The 19,744-nt window shown below is 40.5% G+C and overlaps 1 protein-coding gene across 3 annotated transcripts in view; it reads left to right on the top strand.

Annotated features, from left to right (window-relative positions):
• Nucleotides 1-19,744, top strand: part of fsip1 (fibrous sheath interacting protein 1) — a 416,185-nt gene that overhangs the window by 54,219 nt on the left and 342,222 nt on the right. For all 3 annotated transcript variants that reach the window (XM_072569083.1, XM_072569085.1, XM_072569084.1), the window contains 2 exons: nucleotides 11,544-11,698; nucleotides 11,930-12,031. In XM_072569083.1, coding sequence (XP_072425184.1) covers nucleotides 11,544-11,698; nucleotides 11,930-12,031 — 257 coding nt within the window. The remainder of the gene's footprint in view (nucleotides 1-11,543; nucleotides 11,699-11,929; nucleotides 12,032-19,744) is intronic.

Genomic DNA, 19,744 nt, shown 5'->3' with positions numbered 1-19,744 from the left:
TTCGGTCTTCTTGTTTGGCAACACTCCCCAAGGCCCTACCATTTAACCATTTAAGTCGTGCCCTAGTTTGCTTTTCCAAATACAACACCTCACGTTTATCTAAACTAAACTACATCTGCCACTCCTCGGCCCATTGGCCCATCTGATCAAGGTCCCATTGTACTTTGAGATAGCTGTCCACTATATTATCAATTTTTGTGTCATCTGCAAACTTACTAACTGTACCTCCTACATTCACATCCAAATCATTTATGTAAATAACAAGGGAGAGAGTGTAACCAGCACCAATCCTGGTCACGAGCCTCTAGACCAAAAAAAGCAACCCTCCACCACCACCACCCTCTGTCTTCTACTTCAGCCAATTTTGTATTCAATTGGCTAGCTCCCCCTGGATTCCATGTGATCCAATCTTGCTAATCATTCTCCCTGCAAAATCTTGTCAAACGCCTTGCTGCAGTCACCATAGACAAGATAGATATAGATAGCTCTATCTTCATAAATTTTCTTTGTGACCTCTTCAAATAACTCAGTCAAGTTTGTGAGACATGATTTCCAAAGCACAAAGCCATATTGGCTATCCCTAATCAGTCCTTGCCTTTCCAAATGCATGTAAATCCTGTCCTTTAGAATCCGCTCCAACCTATGACGTCAGGCTCCCCTGTGTAGTTCCTTGGCTTTTCCTTATTGCCTTTCTTAACTATGGCACCACATTAGTCCCCTGCGGTCTTCCGATACCATACCTATGGCTGTCAATGATACAAATATCTCAGCAAGGGGCCCAGTAATCTCTTCCCTAGCTTCCCACAAAGTTATGGAACACACCTGATCAGGTCCCAGGGATTTATCAACCTTCATGCATTTTACAAACTGTCAAAACTGAATGCTACAATCAATCCTTTTCATTTAAAAGTTCTAATTTGACCAGATTATATTTTACAAACTGCATCTTCAACTGCATGGAATGGAAGCAGATGGGTTTTCGACAATGCTGCCTTTCAGATTGTCACTCGCTGGTTATTTTGAGCATTCCACAATGGTAAATCTTTGTTCATTGGTACCTTAATACAAATCTTCCAAGTATATCATTCTTCCTCAAGTTTTAAAGGTCAAAATAATGCATGATGTATTCATTTTTACTGACTGGATCATGCTTTTAACGAGAAAACAAATCTAGAGTGTCAGAAACTTTAACAAAACCGACTCTCTGTCATTGTTCCTAGTCCTTATGATATTGCTGAGATTGACTTAACCTCCATGAGATGTCTTGGAGTAATTTGTTCCTCCTCTTTATCTTGCTTTTCTCCTCCTTAAGAGCAAAAATGTTTGAACTACAGTGTATTACCCAACCATTGTAGCAAAATGTCAAGTTTGCAACCTGCATTCTTCAAGTAACCTTATGTTTCAGTTTTGCTGCATTTTAAGAAGAGAATCTATATGCAATTAAACAAGTTAAGTGTGTCATCTGAAAAAATCTTTTCCTTTTATTCTTCCCATTATCAGTCATCTGCATGATGAAATGTTTTGTACGTCTCAAGGCTCACTATTTAAAGAACAAAGAACATTACACCACAGGAACTAAATCTGCAACATATTTTCTAAGGATCTGTATCCTTTTGCTCTCTGCCCATTCATGTATCTGACTAGATGCATCTTAAATGTTGCTGTCGTTCCCGCCCCTACCACCTCCGCTGGCAATGCATTCCAGGCATGCACCACCCTCTGAGTGAAGGACTTTCCACATACATCTCCCCGAAACTATTTCCCTCTCATTTGAACTCGTGACCCCTAGTAATTGAGTGCTGCACTCTGGGAAGAGGTTTCTTACTATCCATCCTGTTTACACCTCTCATGATTTTATAGGCCTCAATCAGGTCCCCCCTCAACCTCCTTCTTTCCAATGAAAGTAATCCTGACCTATTCAACCTCTCCTCATAGATTGCACACTCCATACCAGGCAACATCCTGGCGAATCTCCTCTGCACCCTGTCCAAAGCATCCACATCCTTCTGGTAATGTGGCGACCAGAACTGTACGCAACATTCCAAATGTGTCCGAACCAAAGTCTGATACAACTGTAACATGACCTGCCAACTCTTGTACTCAATACCCCGTTCAACGAAGGAAAGCATGCTGTATGCCTTCTTGACCACTCTACTGACCTGTGTTGCCACCTTCAGTGAAAAATGGACCTAACACCCAGATCTCTCTGTACATCAATTTTCCCCAGGACTTTTCCATTGCTGATGAAGGGCTAATGCCCAAAACATTGATTCTCCTGCTCCTTGAAAGCTGCCTGACCTGCTGTGCTTTTCCAGCTCCACACTCTCAACTCTGATCTCCAGCATCTACAGTCCTCACTTCCTACTAGTTGATTTTAACCTTACTGCGAAGCCTCTTCCAAGATGCCTACCTTTGAAGAAGTTCTCTTCCTCTCTACACAAGGACGTTACTGAGTCCCTCTCTCACTGCAAACCCACCCCAGGTTATCTCCTTTGCCCTGAAGCTTTTCAGCAGATTCCTGATGAAGGGCTTATGCCCAAAACATTGATTCTCCTGCTTCTTGGATGCTGCCTGATCTGCTGTGCTTTTCCAGCACCACACTCTCGACTTTTCCATGGACTGTATAGTTCATTCTGGAATTGTGTCTTCCAAAATGCATCACCTCACATTTGTCCGGATTAAGTATCCATCTGCCATTTCTCTGCCCAACTCTCCAATCTATCTATATTCTGCTATATTCTCTGACAGTCCCCTTCAAATGCTACTCCACCAATCTTCGTGTCATCTGCAAACTTGCTAATGAGACAACGTACACCTTCCTCCAAATCATTTATGTATATCATAAACAACAGTGGTCCGAGTGTGGATCCCTGTGGAACACCATTGATCGTAGAACACAGAACTTAGAACAATACAGCACAGAACAGGCCCTTTGGCCTTCAATGTTGCACTGACCTGTGAACTAATCTAAGCCCATCTCCCTACAATATCCCTGGATGTCTTGAAATGGTTAAAAGTGGACAAATCACCAGGACCTGATCAGGTGTACCCGAGAACTCTGTGGGAAGCTGGAGAAGTGATTGCTGGGCCTCATACTGAGATATTTTAGATTACTTACATGTGGAAACGGGCCCTTTGGCCCAACAAGTCCAAACCGACCCGCCGAAGTGCAACCCACCCAGACCCATTCCCATACATTTACTCCTTCACCTAACTCTATGGGCAATTTAGCATAGCCAATTCACCTAACCTGCACATTTTCTGGACTGTGGGAGGAAACCGGAGCACCCGGAGAAACCCACGCAGACACTGGGACAATGTGCAAACTCCACACAGACAGTCGCCTGAGGTGGGAATTGAACCTGGGTCTCTGGCGCTGCGAGGCAGCAGTGCTAACCACTGTGCCACCATGATATTTGTATCATCGATAGTCACCGGTGAGGTGCCGGAAGTCTGGAGGTTAGCAAACGTGGTGCCACTGTTTAAGAAGGGCGCTAAAGACAAGTCGTGGAACTACAGACTGGTGAGCTTGACCTCGGTTGTGGGCAAGTTGTTGGAGGGAATCCTGAGGAACAGGATGTACATGTATTTGGAAAGGCAAGGACTGATTCGGGATAGTCAACATGGCTTTGTGCATGGGAAATCATGTCTCACAAACTTGATTGAGTTTTTTGAAGAAGTAACAAAAAAGGTTGATGAGGGCAGAGCAGTAGATGTGATCTATATGGACTTCAGTAAGGCATTCGACAAGGTTCCCCATGGGAGACTGATTAGCAAGGTTACAGGGAATACAGGGAGAACTAGCCATTTGGATACAGAACTGGCTCAAAAGGTAGAAGACAGAGGGTGGTGGTGAAGGGTTGTTTTTCAGACTGGAGGCCTGTGACCAGTGGAGTGCCACAAGGATCAGTGCTGGCCCGTCTACTTTTTGTCATTTACATAAATAATTTGGATGTGAGCATAAGAGGCACAGTTAGTAACTTTGCAGATGACACCAAAATTGGAGGTGTAGTGGACAGCGAAGAGGGTTACCTCAGATTACAATAGGATCTGGACCAGATGGGTCAATAGGCTGAGAAGTGGCAGATGGAGTTTAATTCAGATAAATGCGAGGTGCTGCATTTTGGGAAAGCAAATCTTAGCAGGACTTATACACTTAATGGTAAGGTCCTAGGGACCTTGGAATGCAGGTTCATAGCTCCTTGAAAGTGGAGTCGCAGGTAGATAGGATAGTGAAGAAGGCGATTGGTATGCTTTCCTTTATTGGTCAGAGTATTGAGTACAGGAGTTGGGAGGTCATGTTGCAGCTGTACAGGACATTGGTTAGGCCACTGTTGGAATATTGCGTGCAATTCTGGTCTCCTTCCTATCAGAAAGATGTTGTGAAACTTGAAAGGGTTCAGAAAAGATTTACAAGGATGTTGCCAGGGTTGGAGAATCTGGGCTACAGGGTGAGGCTGAACAGGCTGGGGCTGTTTTCCTTGGAGCGTCGGAGGCTGAAGGGTGACCTTATAGAGGTTTACAAAATTACGAGGGGCATGGATAGGATAAATAGACTAAATCTTTTCCCTGGGGTAGTGGAGTCCAGAACTAGAGGGCATAGGTTTAGGGTAAGAGGGGAAAGATTCATAAGAGACCTAAGGGACAACGTTTTCACGCAGAGGGTGGTACGTGTATGGAATAAGCTGCCAGAGGAAGTGGTGGAGGCTGGTACAATTGCAACATTTGAAAGGCATTTGGATGGGTATATGAATAGGAAGGGTTTGGAGGGATATGGGCTGGGTGCTGGCAGGTGAGACTAGATTGGGTTTGGATACCTGGTCGGCATGGATGGGTTGGACCGAAGGGTCTGTTTCCGTGCTGTACATCTCTATGACTCTGATTCTGCTCACCCCATTCTATCTTCCATGTGCTTATCCAAAGGTTGTTTAAAGGTCCCTCATGTTAACTACGTTAGCAGGCAGGACATTCCCCACCCTTACCTGAGTAAAGAACCTGCCTCTGACATCTGTCTTAAATCTATCATCTCTCAAGTTGTAGTGATGTCCCCTCGGATAAGCTGATGTCATCATCCTAGGAGAAAAACTTTCACTGTCCATATTGTCTATTGCTCTGATCATCTCGTATGTCTCTATTAAATCCCCTCTTAGCCTTCTACTCTCCAATAAGAACAGACCCAAGTGTCTCAACCTTTCCTCATAAGATCTTCCCTCCAGACCAGGCAACATCCTGGTAAATCTCCTATGCACCTTTTCGAATGCTTCCACATCCTTTCTGTAATGGGGCGACCAGAACTGCACACAATATTCCAAGTGTGGCCGCACTAGTGTTTTGTATAGTTACAGCATGACATTACGGCTCTGGAACTCAATTCCTCTACCAACAAAACCTCACACACCGTATGCCTTCTTAACAGCACTATTAATCTTGGTGGCAACTTGCAGGGACCTATGTAAATGGTTTCCAAGATCCTTTTGTACATCCACACTACCAAGAATCTTTCCATCCACCCAGTATTCTGCCTTCCAGTTAATCTTCCCAAAGTGAATCACCTCACATTTATCTGCATTGAACTCCATTTGCCACCTCTCAGTCCAATTCTGCTGTTTATCCAATTCTCCCTGCAACCTGCAATATTCTTCCACACTGTTCACTACTCCACTGACTTTAGTGTCATCTGCAAACTTACTAACCCATCCAGCTATGTGTGCATCCAAGTCATTTATAAATGGTCCCAAAACAGATCCTTGTGGCACACCGCTAGTAACCGGACTCCAGGCTGAATATTTTCCATCAACCACCACTTCTTACAGAAAGCTAGTTTCTAATCCAAACTGCTAAATCACCGTCAATCCCATGCCTCTGCATTTTCTCCAACAACCTACCACGTGGAACCTTATCAAAGGCTTTACTGAAGTCAATGTAACACCATGTCAACTGCCCTACCTTCATCTACATGCTTGGTCACCTTCTCAAAAAATTCAGTGAGGTTTGTGAGATGTGACCTGCCCTTGATGAAACCATGTTGACTATCTCGAATCAAATTGTTGCTTGTTAGATGATTATAACTTCTAGTTCTTATAATCCTTTCCAAAACTTCCTGCAACAGACGTAAAGCTCTCTGGTCTATAATTACCTGTGTCATCTCTACAGCCCTTCTTAAACAAGGGCACAACATTTACAATCCTCCTGTCTTCTGGTACTAAACCTGTAGACAATGATGACTCAAAGATCAAGGTCAAAAGCTCCAACATCTCCCCAGCTTCCCAGAGAATCATCTTGTAATTCCCAGGGGACTTGTCTACTTTCACTCCTCCTAGAATTAATAACACCTCTTCCTTACTAACCTCGATCCTTTCTAGTCTAATATCCCATATCTAATTCTTCTCCTCGATAATATTCTCTTTTTCCTGAGTGAAAACAGATGAGAAATATTTGTTTAGCACCTCTCCGATCCCATCAGGTTACACACACAATTTCCCACTTCTGTCTTTGACTGGCACTATTCCTACCCTCGTCATCCTTTTAGAAAATTTTAGGGTTCTCCTTTATTCTACCTGGTAAAGACTGTTTATGTCCTCTCCCTGCTCTTCTTAACTCTCTCTTTAAATCCTTCCTAGCTAATCTGTAACTCTCCATCGCTTCATCTGAACCATCTTGCCTCAACATTACATAAGTCTTCTTCTTCCGCTTAACAAGAGATGCAATTTCTGTCATAAACCACGGTTCCCTTACCTTATAACTTCCTCCCTGCCTGACAGAGACATACCTATCAAAGACATGCAATATCTGTTCCTTAAACCAGTTCCATATTTCGGTTGTCTCCACCCCCTACATTTTGCTACCCTGTTCTATGCATCCTATGTCTTGCTTAATAGCATTATAATTGCTCTTGCCCAATGATAACTCTTCACCTGTGGCATGTACCTATCCCTTTCCATCACTAAACTAAAAGTAACCAAATTATGGTCAGTCTCTCCAAAGCATTCACCTACCAATAAATCAAACACCTGTCCTGGTTCATTACCAAACACCAGATCCATACTGTGTCAGGAAACCCTCCTGCACATATTTGATAAAACAGATCCATCCAATGTACTAGAGTTACAGCATTTCCAGTCAATGTTAGCAAAGTTAAAGTCCCCCATAATGACCACCTTGTTACTTTCACTCCTACCTAGAATCGTTTTGCCGATCCTCTCCTCTACATCCCTGGAACTCTGTGGAGGCCTATTAAAAAAAACTCCCAGCGGTGTGACCTCTCCTCTCCTGTTTCTAACCTCTGCACATACCACCTCAATAGTGAGTCCTCAGCAAAAGTTCTTTCAGCCACCGTTATACTGTCTTTGACTAACAAGGCCACACCTCTCCCTCTTTTACCACCTTCCCTCTTCTTAATGAAAGATCTAATCCCTGGAACCTGCAACATCCATTCCTGGCCCTGCTCTATCCATGTCTCCGAAATGGCCACAACATTGAAATTTCAGGTACCTATCCATGCTGCAAGCTCACCTACCTTATTTTGGATACTTCTGGTGTTGAAGTAGACACACTTCAAACCAGCTTGCTGTCTGCCAGCACGTTCCTGTGACTGTGAAATCCTGTTCATGCCCTCTATACTCTCATCCTCCTGTGCACTGGAATTACACCTCAGGTTCCCATCCCCCTGCTGAGCTAGTGATGTCACAGAGAAGCTCCCTTCCTTTACTATTCTCTGTCTCCTGTTGCCCAACCAGTTCTTTATCCATCTAGCTAGAACACCCTGGACTTCGTGCGACTTCACATTCTTCATCAGCCTACCATGAGGAACCTTATCAAATGCCTTACTAAAGTCCACGTGTATGACATCTACATCCCTTCCCTCATCAATCAACTTTAGCACCTCTTCAAAGAATTCTTTTAGGTTTGTAAGACATGACCTTCTCTGCACAAAACCATCACTGATAAGCCCATTTTCTTCCAAGTGGGTATATACCACTGAAGGCGAAAGTGAGGACTACAGATGCTGGAGATCAGAGTCAAGAGTATAGTGCTGGAAAAGCACAGAAGGTCAGGCAGCATCCAAGGAGTAGGAAAATCGACATTTTGGTCAAAAGACCTTCATCTTAGGGTTTCGTCCGAGACGTCAATTTTCCTGCTCCTCGGATGCTGCCTGACCTGTGCTTTTCCAGCACCACAGTCATCCCTGCCACTGATGTCAGGCTCAAAGGTCTGTAATTACCTGGATTATCCCTGCTACCCTTAAATGAAGAGACAACATTAGCAATTCTCCAGTCCTCTGGGACCTCCCCCGTGCTCAAGGATGCTGTAAAGTTATCTGTTAAATCCCTAGCTATTTCCTCTCTTGCTTCCCTCAGTAACCTGAGATAGATCCCATCCTGACCTGGGGACTTGTCCACCTTAATGCCTTTTAGAATACACAATACTTCCTCCCTCCCTTATGCCGACTTGACCTGGATTAATCAAAGATCTATCCCTAACCTCAACATCCGCCATGTCCCTCTCCTCGATGAATACCGATGCAAAGTACTCATTAAGAATCTCACCCATTTTCTCTGACTCCATGCATATCTTTCCTCCTTTGTCCTTGAGTGGGTCAACCCTCTCCCTAGTTACCCTCTTGCTCCTTTATATATGAATAAAAGGCTTTGGGATTTTCCTTAACTCTGCTCATTAAGGATATCTCATGACCTCTTTTAGCCATCTTAATTCCTTATTTCAGATTGGTCCTACACTCCCGATATTCTTCCAAAGCTTCATCTTCCTTCAATCGCTTAGACCTTATGTACGCATCTTTTTTCCTCTTACTTAGTCTCACAATTTCACCTGTCATCCAAGGTATCCTAAACTTGCCATGTCTATTTCTCATTTTCATTTGTCTGTTATTTGGCTTATTCTGTCTTGTATCTGTAAAACTGCCAGAACATCCTGCAGGTTAATATTGACCAGGAACTTAACCGAACAGCTAAAGAAATAATGTGGCTACAAGGGCAGGTTGGAGGCTGGGTATGTTTTCACTTTTCCTAACTCCTCAAAGCCTGTCCACTAACTACAAGTAACAAGTCAGGAGTGTTATTGAATACCTTGCACTTGCCTGGCAGAGTCCAGTCCAACAACATTCAAGAAGCTCAACACAATCAAAGACAAAGCAACCTGCTTGACCGATATTTCTATCTGCTACCTTAAATGCCTGTTTCCACTGTCACAGTGGCAAAAGTATATATGCTGTTCCTTTGTTATTACTATTAGGTCAAAGTCCAGGAAGTTTCCACTTAGTATCATAGTTTCTACAATCATTAACTCTGTAGTAATTGAAGAAGTCTGTTCAATGCCAGTAACATGGAATAATAAGATAACTGCCAGCAATATCCACATTTTATGAGTAAATGTGAATAGAATTCAAGAACTCCTTTTTTGTTTTCCAGCAGGTTTACCCTGTGATATATATATATATTATATATATAAAAAAAGTATAACACATTTCTTCATTGCCAAATAATATCTCGAATTGTCTGTCTCTAAGACATGTTGTATTATTATCCTTAACAACAGATGGCACTAGAGCACTGATTAAACCCTTCTTTTCCCCCCTTCCCTTATTGTTTCCTGAAGTCATCACTAACTGCTGCTTTCAAAATTTAAAAATCTTATAATTAAGTTGTAAGCTTATAAAAGTACCTTTTCAAACTGCTAACAGTGGATACTTTGAACTTAAAATTTTGTTTTGTTAGCTTGCAGAATTAGAAATTCTTCTTTTAATAGTGGTTTAAAAAATAAAATTTGAGTGCTAATTCTGTTTCTCCTGGACAGATCCTATTTTTCTTTCTCTCAGATTAACCCAATAAGTGGTCCTAATTCTTTGACTAGTAAGTTGTGTGCAACTGGTGGTTTAGAACTGAAACAATTCTTAAAAAGAAACATGGAGTTAAAGCTTTTTTCTTACTCTCATCAGGGCTGCGATGTAAAAAATCCATCTTTGAAAGAAAATGTTAATTTGCATTGCTTGAGAAGAGGTAGGGCCATGGTTAGCATGTATGTGCAGCAGGAGTTGCCCTTTGTCTACGGTGGATAGTTTGCTCACCATATTCAACCAGCTGTGCTTGCAAAACCTATAACAGAGTGTCCAGTGCTAGATGTGATTTTGCTATCGGAACAATAACAGTTACGAAGTAATCCGGACTGTGCTAAGATTTGCACTCTAAACTGATTTGTGATGAGCCATGGATTTCATTTGTGTGTGCTAGAAACTACATGTATTCGCACATGTGACCCTATCCTAGGTAGAGAAAGGTGTTAGTTTGTACATTACACTGTTTTCAATGAGAAAGGGTTTCGGAGACCACCAATCGCTGCTGCTTTCCTCATGGCATTACCCTGATTAATCAGTCTACCTGCCTGTACTGTTAATCAGATACCTATGATTAGCAGTTAACAGATCCTGCTGCATCTCCATGATAGCTATAGTCCAACATTGCTCTGAAGATTATCCTTTACCTAGAATAATTGCAATATTTTAATATTTTTCTTTTGTATTGTTGCAAATTTCCATTCATGCTCCCATGTAGCAGCTCTTACATTTTGTTTTGCTATCCTTTGCTGATTTTATATCTTTTCCATTCTCCAGGGTCTTTGTTTCTTATTTTTAATTTTTCTTTCAGTTTTATGCTGTTTCTTTTTATGCTTCATTAAGCTAAATTAGCTAAATTAATCTTATTATTTATCACTCGGTTTCTGCTCCCTATTATTTGTCTTTAGCTTCAGATCTCCCAATGCCTTTTAAGTTTAATTCCTTTCATGACCTTGCCACACTCACTTTGTAAACATTTCTAGCTTTCCACTTTTTCCTTACAAACTCTCTGAAGCTGGACCTCTCTACAGTGCCTCCCCTTTTGTTCCTTTTGGTTGCTTTCAGCAGTCTAAAATCCCCAATCTGAAGTTTCCACGCCGTGTCACCTTCTCTATTTACTGTGTTTTTAATTACCTTCTTAAACGCCACATCTTGGATCAAATCTTTGGTTAATATCTCCTTCTTTGACCCCTTTTTAAATATATGTTCTCTGCCAAAAGCATTGTGACATTGTTCTACATTAAAAACATTCTGTGATGTTGTTATTACCTTTTACAAATAAGAAATTCCATTTTCTGACATTCCTTACTACTTTGTGTGGCATTTTTGACCCAAATATAAAACCCAAAAATTGGTTTCATGTGTAATCATTTTTCATGATCATTGCACTGAAGACCTGGGTTCAGTTCTGAAAACTTTGAATTCAATTTGTACATGTAGAGGCAAATTTATTTTGTAGAAATTTTGTTTCAAGTTACATTTTTGCAGAGCAAATCATTTTTCATTTCTATGTAGTTTGTTTTCTTGAACTTTACAGCAACCCTGATTCAACTGAAATTTATTGGCAAGTCCCTTACCCATCTATCAGCATTGGAACAGGATGTGGTGTATTATTCTGCGCATTGAGTTGAAGCAGCTCAGCAGGTGACAGAAATCTGTTTGACAAATGCCAACACTCTGCTTATTTTCTTGTTAGATTGCCAAGACAGTAGTGAAAGAGTTAAATTAACTTCAGAAACTAAATTACCTTCAGACGCAAACTCTAAAAATGCCCATTACAAAGACCAAAGGAACCAAACGTTCTCCCAAAATAGGATCAAAGTTAAAGATTTTGTTAAGAAGAACATTGAGGTATGTAGAATTACTTTGACCTCCCCACAATCTGTTAACTACAACAGTAGCATATTGTTTCAAAGTATATTGGTGTTGGATCAATTGTTGGCTTGTTGCATGTGTCCAATTTTGTTTTCATCACAAAAATTAGCTTTGACTTATTGGTATAATTTTAAACAGGTTTAAGTTATTTGTAGGTGTTTCTATCATCAGCCCTAGTTGTTAAAAATTAATTACTCATTTTTGTAGTTGGCAAAAGAAGCAAAGAACCCAGTGCTACTGACTGATGATGAGAAAAAAAGATTAGCAGAACTACTGATGGATGTTGAAGCTGATTCATCAATTAGTGAAGTAAGATCAGTTGTTTCATACATTATAGCTCTGCATTCCTTTTATAGCAAAGTTAATCTTGATTGCTCTGTGTAAAATAATTCAAGATTGCTTTCTGATACCAAGTGTAATAATCATTCTCTACATCCTAACATTGAATGATTTTTAAGTGGATTTGTAACCATTGGAGGGCATTATAGTCAAGCCCGGTGCTGTCTTCACCGAACACTTCCCACATACCAGTCTTTTTGACAGCAACCAGGGTGGAAACATACCAACTTTCATTACTTCAGTTCATGGGTGTTTGGGCTCATCATAGCTCACGTACTGCTGCTGAAATCAACTGAGTATAGATAGACACATGAACCTAGTCTGTGGGATTAAAAAAAAAGTGGGCTCAGAATTGGCACATAATTGGCAACATGTTCCTTTGGTGGGGTTATCAGTCTAGGAGAAAGTGAAGACTGCAGATGCTGGAGATCAGAGCTGAAAATGTGTTGCTGGAAAAGCGCAGCAGGTCAGGCAGCATCCAAGGAGCAGGAGAATCGATGTTTCGGGCATGAGCCCTTCTTCAGGAATGAGGAGAGTGTGCCAAGCAGGCTAAGATAAAAGGTAGGGAGGAGGGACTTGGGGGAGGGGCGTTGAAAATACGATAGGTGGAAGGAGATGGGCCAGAGTGGGGTGGGGGCGGAGAGGTCAGGAAGAAGATTGCAGGTTAGGAAGGTGGTGCTGAGTTCGAGGGTTAGGACTATCACCCTCACCTTAACCTCCTTCCACCTATTACATTTCCAACGCCTCTCCTCCAAGTCCCTCCTCCCTACCTTTTATGTTAGCCTGCTTGGCACACTCTCCTCATTCCTGAAGAAGGGCTCATGCCTGAAACGTCGATTCTCCTGCTCCTTGGCTGCTGCCTGACCTGCTGCGCTTTTCCAGCAACACATTTTAAGCTGGGGTTATCAATCACCAGTACTTCTTTTGGTGGTTTGCTTAAGGAGGGGGGGGGGGGCTGGGGGGGTGGAGGGGCGCTGAAATTTGGACCTCCCTAATGCTATCTAAAAGGCAGCCTGCACCTTTTTAAAGGGATGTTACATTTTGGCTGAGTGTAACTGCAAGCTAATTCAGGATCTTGCACGCAAAGGAGAAGTTTTTTTAGGAACCCATTGTCTCTCAGATGCAGCACTGAAGATCATGAATTAGGAGATCAGCTGGAAGATGATATAATTATCCCATCTTGTGACAGAACAGTAATGCTAAACTACTGCACTGGGTTATGTCAGCAACATTGTAAGGTTGGAGGATGCACCTATCTTGCTTTTTGGTTATTTTATATTGGACTCTCTCACTCATATACTATGCACTACTAAGTTAAAATACCTCCAGCCAACACTAATCTGGTGATTTACTTCTCACTGAGGAGGCTTCACACCAATCCATATCAGCAGCCTGCTTTGAAATTCTGCTCACATTTTGATATCACAGCAGCTGAGCTACCCACAACTTTTCAAAACAATTAATGACATTAAAATTAACCAATACCATGCTTTTTGAAAAAAACAATTCTCTCTATTTACCAATGTTAAATGATTCTTTTAAAAATTTCCAGGACCTGAATCCAAATTCATGTCTTCATCAGAAACAAATTAGATCCTCATTATATCACTTATCTATGTGCTAAGTTTCAGTGAAGTCCACTCATTTAGTTTTTGATAAAGGTTCTTTGCACACAAAGTGATTAACAAACAGGAGCAAAAAAAGGTCCTTTTAAGGAGTAGGGGTAATCTGGATTCTCCCAACAGATCTCACCTAAACTATATTTTTATCTGGATCCAGATTCAAACAGACAGAAAGATGACTGTCCAATATAATTTTTGTCTGCTGTAACTGCAAAACTATTGCATTGTATTTTGAGTAGCACAGTTTTTCAACATACAAAATCGCCATAAGCAATCCTCAATTTGACACAATCCAGAAGTTGTTACTTTCAATAGTCTGCACACCAGTTTTGCATAACTATAAGGATCAATTTTTAAACCTATTTTCAATAATTTGTTTGCTAAATTATTTGATCTGCTAATATCATAGTTTAGAATAATAAGATGTGAAACTAAACACTGATTTTACTTTTTTCGGCTGGCAACTCTTGTATCTAAACTGATTCCAAACATATTGCTATGCAGTCCTTTGACCTCACCTTGCAAACCTGAGAAATGGAGGCTGATCTTTGGCAACCTATAATTCTATAAAGAATTGCACTGTACTCGCAGCTGTGTAAAGTTTGCTCAGGTTTGTACCCTGGAGATGATGATGCAGCTTCACTGCAGAGCTTTAATACAAGAGGAGAAGCAGCAGCCAGGAGTCATAAACTCAAATCAATTGGTATAGAGAAGTGGTGCTACGCACTTTCTCTGATGATAGGAGGGAGCATCTTGACCTATTGGACAGTAGTTGGTCACCTCAAGTTGGTAAGTAAAGTACTGATCCATTACATTCCATTTGCTTTAAAGGGTGCTCAGAATTTAAAATATCTTGCCAGCAAGTGACAGAATCCATCACAATAGGCAAACAAATGAAACAGACTAAAAGAAAGAAGATACCAACTTTTTGTGGGCAAGCTGGAATGTTAAGACTAAGTGCCTGCAATGGTGAGAAAAACTGGCCAGCAATGAGCACAAGACAGCTGTGATTGATGTGGAACTTGCTTACTGAGAGTAGATCACATGACATGCTCACCTAGCAAAGGCAGATGAAGGGCCTGAACAAGGTGAAGGCTTGGCAATAAGGAACTCACTACTGTCAACAGGAAGGCATTAGAAAATTGAATAAAATGTTATTCTTTATTGCTAGTGGAATTGAATACAAAGTTACGGATGCTTCGTTTCATTTGAATAGGACATAGGTGAGACCACAATTGGAATATTGTGTACAATATTGTTTTCTTATTTAACTAAGGATGCCTCTGGGTTGGAAGCAGTTCATAAGAGACAAGTTAGAGTGGATGGGTTGTCTAATGAGAAATGTTAGTCAGATTGAACTTGTAACCCCTGGAGTTTGGAAGAGAAAGAGTATTGACAAGGTAGATATGAACGAAGATGTAAATTCAGTGATTGTCTGGAAGAATTTTGTGTGGACCCATGGAAGCAACATGTACAGATTCAAGGAAACTTCAAACAGCAAGACTCAAAAGAAAGATTACAAGAGGATGCCCCCAAACCTTGCCATATCAGCAGGAAGCTGTCTTCTGCAGAAATGTTTGTATTGTACCTTTTCAGAGATATTTTAATAATGGGGTTTAAAAACTGACTTATCCCTGTCCTGAGTGTATAGTGACATGTTCCTGTGTGCTGTAGTCTACTGTGAACTTTCAGAACAACTGTTAAACTAAGACAGGACACAAAGGGAAAGCATAAAATTAAAGAACCCAAAGAATGTTAGAAATAAAGCAAAAGGAAAAAGTATTGAGTAAGATAACTTTGCTGGGAAAAGCAGAAAGTCCTGCTCTGTACATGAACAAATTTAGGCAGCTATGAAACTTAATTCGTCAGTAAGGAGGAACAAATGCCTTTGACAGATCACTTCAAGTACCTACGAGGAAAGACAATAGGGGTTTGAAGATTGTGAGGTGGAAAACAATAAGGATTGGGTTTAAGACATAAAAAGAGTCAGTAATCAGGTTTAAACAAGGACATGAAGTAATGAGTAACTTTACAGGATATCAACACTTAATGTCATCACCCGAGTCAGTACAAGGGCAGTTTCGTCATCGCTATTCTAGTAATGTGATCAAAAGACTAACAAGTTCATCACAAGCACAGCAGGAATGTGGGGAGAACATCATGTTCATCAGCATGAGTTTGATTGACATGTTTAGTGGGCAAAAAAACTATATAAATACCAAAAATTGTGAGTGCCATTTTCAGAGTAGTCTGAGAGAGCACGAGGTTGGTAAGTGCTGGTACCATTACCTCTGCTGAGGTTTTAGAACCTCTACTTAGACTAGGGCTTGGTGTCTTGTTCCTCTGTAACTGTGACTCTGTAATAAATGTTTAAATAAATGTGTTAAACCTTTAATGGACTGCTTGTAAGAATTTTATTCCAGGCAATTGAATGACCTCAGGGAAAGAACCAGTGAAGGTTGAGTAGATTCCAGGAGGGAGTCCTCCCTTACCCACTGAAGCTCTCGGGGAGGCTTCGACAAAATTCCCTGCACTGTATGTAAATAAAGGGTAAATACACACTCTCAGTGAGTGTCACCGGCCAGCTATCAGTAAAATGGAAATAAGATAAAAGAATTCCAGTCAACCTGCAAAGCCAATATTAAATTTAACTGTTGAACTATCAATGTCATTGCTATTCGTATCATCCAGTGTGATAGTTGCAACATTCTGTTCCTCATGAAAAAGTCAGAGACTGAGTGGTGTATCGTTTTTTTTAACTTATTTGAATTTGATTATTATGCCTCATCTGTGTATATGCATGCTGTGTTTTTATTTCTTCTCATGTTTAGATGATCAAGGAAGTCTGTTTAAATTGGCTTTTTTTTTTCAAACCATGAATTCATTTGGTCTAGGAGAAAGACATCCAGAAGCAAAAGAATAGTTTGTAAATGGTGCTTGTTTCAACCAATTAAAGGGCCCGTTGAGTAAAGAATGGGAGCAATCTGGAAGCTTAACTATTTTGGGTCTACTAATTGATCGTAACAGACGTAAAGTTCAACAGACTACGAGATGGTCTATCTCTTAATGTTGCTGCTTCAGCACATGGATTGTCAGGGTCATGTATGAAGTTATCAAAAGGAATGGATCTACTGTATTAACAAAGATAACGTCCCCGTCTTGGTTTTTTCATTGAAGCTGTCACATGACCTTAATAAACAGAGATGGGTGGAACACTGTAATACTCTAGCGAAATCATAGTCACTGAGAAAGGTCTAGACACCATAGAAGGCCTACCTGTTATGGTAGAGCTAGACATTGAACCCACAGTAGAGAAGCTTAGCTAAGCTGTTGCCTCACTTGCCATGAGCAAAGTTCCAGATTCTACTGATTCTACTGTGATTAAGCTCAAAAAGCATGGGAAAACAGCAGTCCTGCAGCATCGCACAAACCTTTTGGTCTTTGCTGGAGGTGTCAGTGCACCAAGAAATGCCTCTTGCAATCCTGTACAGAAATGAAGATAACAGTCATGATAGAGACAACCATCAAAACATCTCCGTGCTAAGCTTCATCGGGAAAATATTTTTGTGTTGCACTTGTCAGACTGCAGATGCAGGGTGAATACGTGGTTCAGCATATCAGTGTCATATCAAAGGTGGAAGATCGACAAATGAAATGGTCTTCAGTCTAGCAGCTGCAAAGGAAATACATTCAACAAAGAAAAGCACTTTATCTTGACTTCCCACCTGTTTCACCAAGGAATTTGAAGATATGAACGGAGAAAGTTCTTAGTTAAAGAAAATTGTCTAACTACCAAAGCTACTCAATATGATAATGTGATGAATAAGGTTGGAACAGGCAATAATGATTTTCTATTCTTTCTATTTCATCATATACCTTCAAGTTGGTGACAGAGGATGTCTATTTCCATACCAGTGCTGACAACCGTTCAGCCTTGCCAGTGTGAGATCCAAGACAAGCAGCACCAAGTCCTTATCAAAGAGTTGCTTTACAGCATTGAGTTGTTGGAGTTGACGTCTCTAGGCTCCACAATCATCAGCAATATGAAATCAGTACAGATGTTGTGGAGCTATTATGTCCCAGTTGATTAAGAGCAATGGAATAACAATAACTTGACCTCAGTCACCAAACTGCGAGTCTACCAAGCTTATAATCAACTTAACAGTGATGAGACATGAGCAGCATATTTCCCAAAGAGTTTTCACCATAGCTGTCCCATATTCTGACCATCCATTTGCATGACAACGTCACCATCTCAGAAGTCCTGGAGCATGCTAATTCCATCAGCATACACTCACTGCCACGCTAACAATATATCTGCTATTAGGACATCTACAAGTGAGATAGGAAGATGATGTACATTGATGCTGACAGGTGGGAGGCTATCACTGTCAGCTGTGACCTCTGGAGGCTGATTGCCTGGAAAAGCACTGGAAGAGGTGAGCAGAAATGAAAAGCTAACCTGGCCCAAGAAGAGGATTCAGAGAAAACAAGCCAATGAATTGTGCACCTTCTTAGCTTGATGGTTTACAACAGAGACAACTATGTCAAGTGATTGTTAATACATATTTGACAATTATGGCGTAAACCATAGATGATGCATGGTGCCCCTGACTTATGTTTTAGCCTTTCCACTGGACTCACAAATCCAGCTCATTTAACTGGCTTCATTTGAACAGATGTCTTCAGTTTATTTTTTGTTTATTGTGTTAATAACAATTTTATCAACAGTAATACTTAAAACTTTTAAAGTTGCAGAGAATTGCCCATAATGCTATGTGGGATATGGAAGACTGGAGATATGATTGAACACATGACTAAAAATAAACATTTAAGTGAGTCTTTTAAAGGTAAAAATCACACAAAACCAGGTTATGGTCCAACAGGTATATTTGGAAGTACAGAGGAACCTTGATTACCTGGCATTTGATTATTTGAATATTAGATTATCCAGCAAGATCGCAAGGTCCCGACGCTCGGCTAAACTGTTATCTGGTATTCGATTATCCGGAATTTGATTAACTGAGCGAAATATTGCCCACACATATCCTTCGGATAATTGAGGTTCCTCTATACTAGCTTTTGGAGTACTGCTCCTTCATCAGATAACAAGTGGGACAGGATCATAAGACACAGAATTTATACAGTGTCATGCAATTAATATGGTTTATTGAACATACCTAGATTGGTGTTAAGTCTTTCATCTTTTAGAACGGGATGAAGGTATCAATTCATTAATATGCAAATCTCAGAACAACTTCCAAGTCACATTTCCTGAGATAATTTAAGGTTTTATAAAAAATGGTGACATATCAGCTCAGACAATGCATTAAAGGTGTGAGGTTAAAGTCTGTCTGTATTCCAATCTTTAGTCAGACTGGTTCTATTTCCAAAGCTTTTAAAGCTGTGAGATTCTTGAGTGTCAGAATTGGAAAGAAAAGAGGACGCACAAGAGACCAAATTCCAATCTGCAAGATTATAGTATAGAATCATCAGATTGGCTAAAACTAACAACATATATGAATCAATTTCATAAAGTGATTTATTTATGAAATCCAATCGTTGTTTCTTCATCTAATAGAGAACAAGGAGTCATAGAAGGATGTAGGATAACCGGTTGAAAATGTGGGCAGAGAAATTTTAACGAATCATTTGAAAGATTTTGATTGTGGTGGGGGTGCAAGGAAGTAATATTGTGAAGTTGAACATCGTCTTGGTAATGGATACGCTATGAATTTTGGGTCAAAGAGAAGCAGTTGGGATAAGGAACCAATAGCTGGTATTTAATAGGTACTGCCTGCACTGATTTTAGTTTGGGGATCAAGAGGAAAGGGCTGAATTGTACAACAAGTTGTATTCGCACTGAGAAATGGCAGTATGTCACAACTACTCAGTTTTTAAAAAGTGTATAATCTAAGTATATTGTTTGTTTAGATGTAACAAAAGTGTAGCTCACTGTAAAAAAAATAACTTCCAGTCTCACTGTAATATCAGTTTCAAATAGTAGTTTTTAGAGAGGAAATGCAAAAATACTTTCAGCAGCTAACATGGTGTCAAGAGT

This window comes from Chiloscyllium punctatum, chromosome 4, assembly GCF_047496795.1.
Source record: "Chiloscyllium punctatum isolate Juve2018m chromosome 4, sChiPun1.3, whole genome shotgun sequence".
In the NCBI taxonomy this organism is placed as follows: Eukaryota; Metazoa; Chordata; class Chondrichthyes; order Orectolobiformes; family Hemiscylliidae; genus Chiloscyllium; species Chiloscyllium punctatum.
Note: the sequence above shows the minus strand (reverse complement) of the source record. Positions and strands in the feature narration are given on the sequence as shown.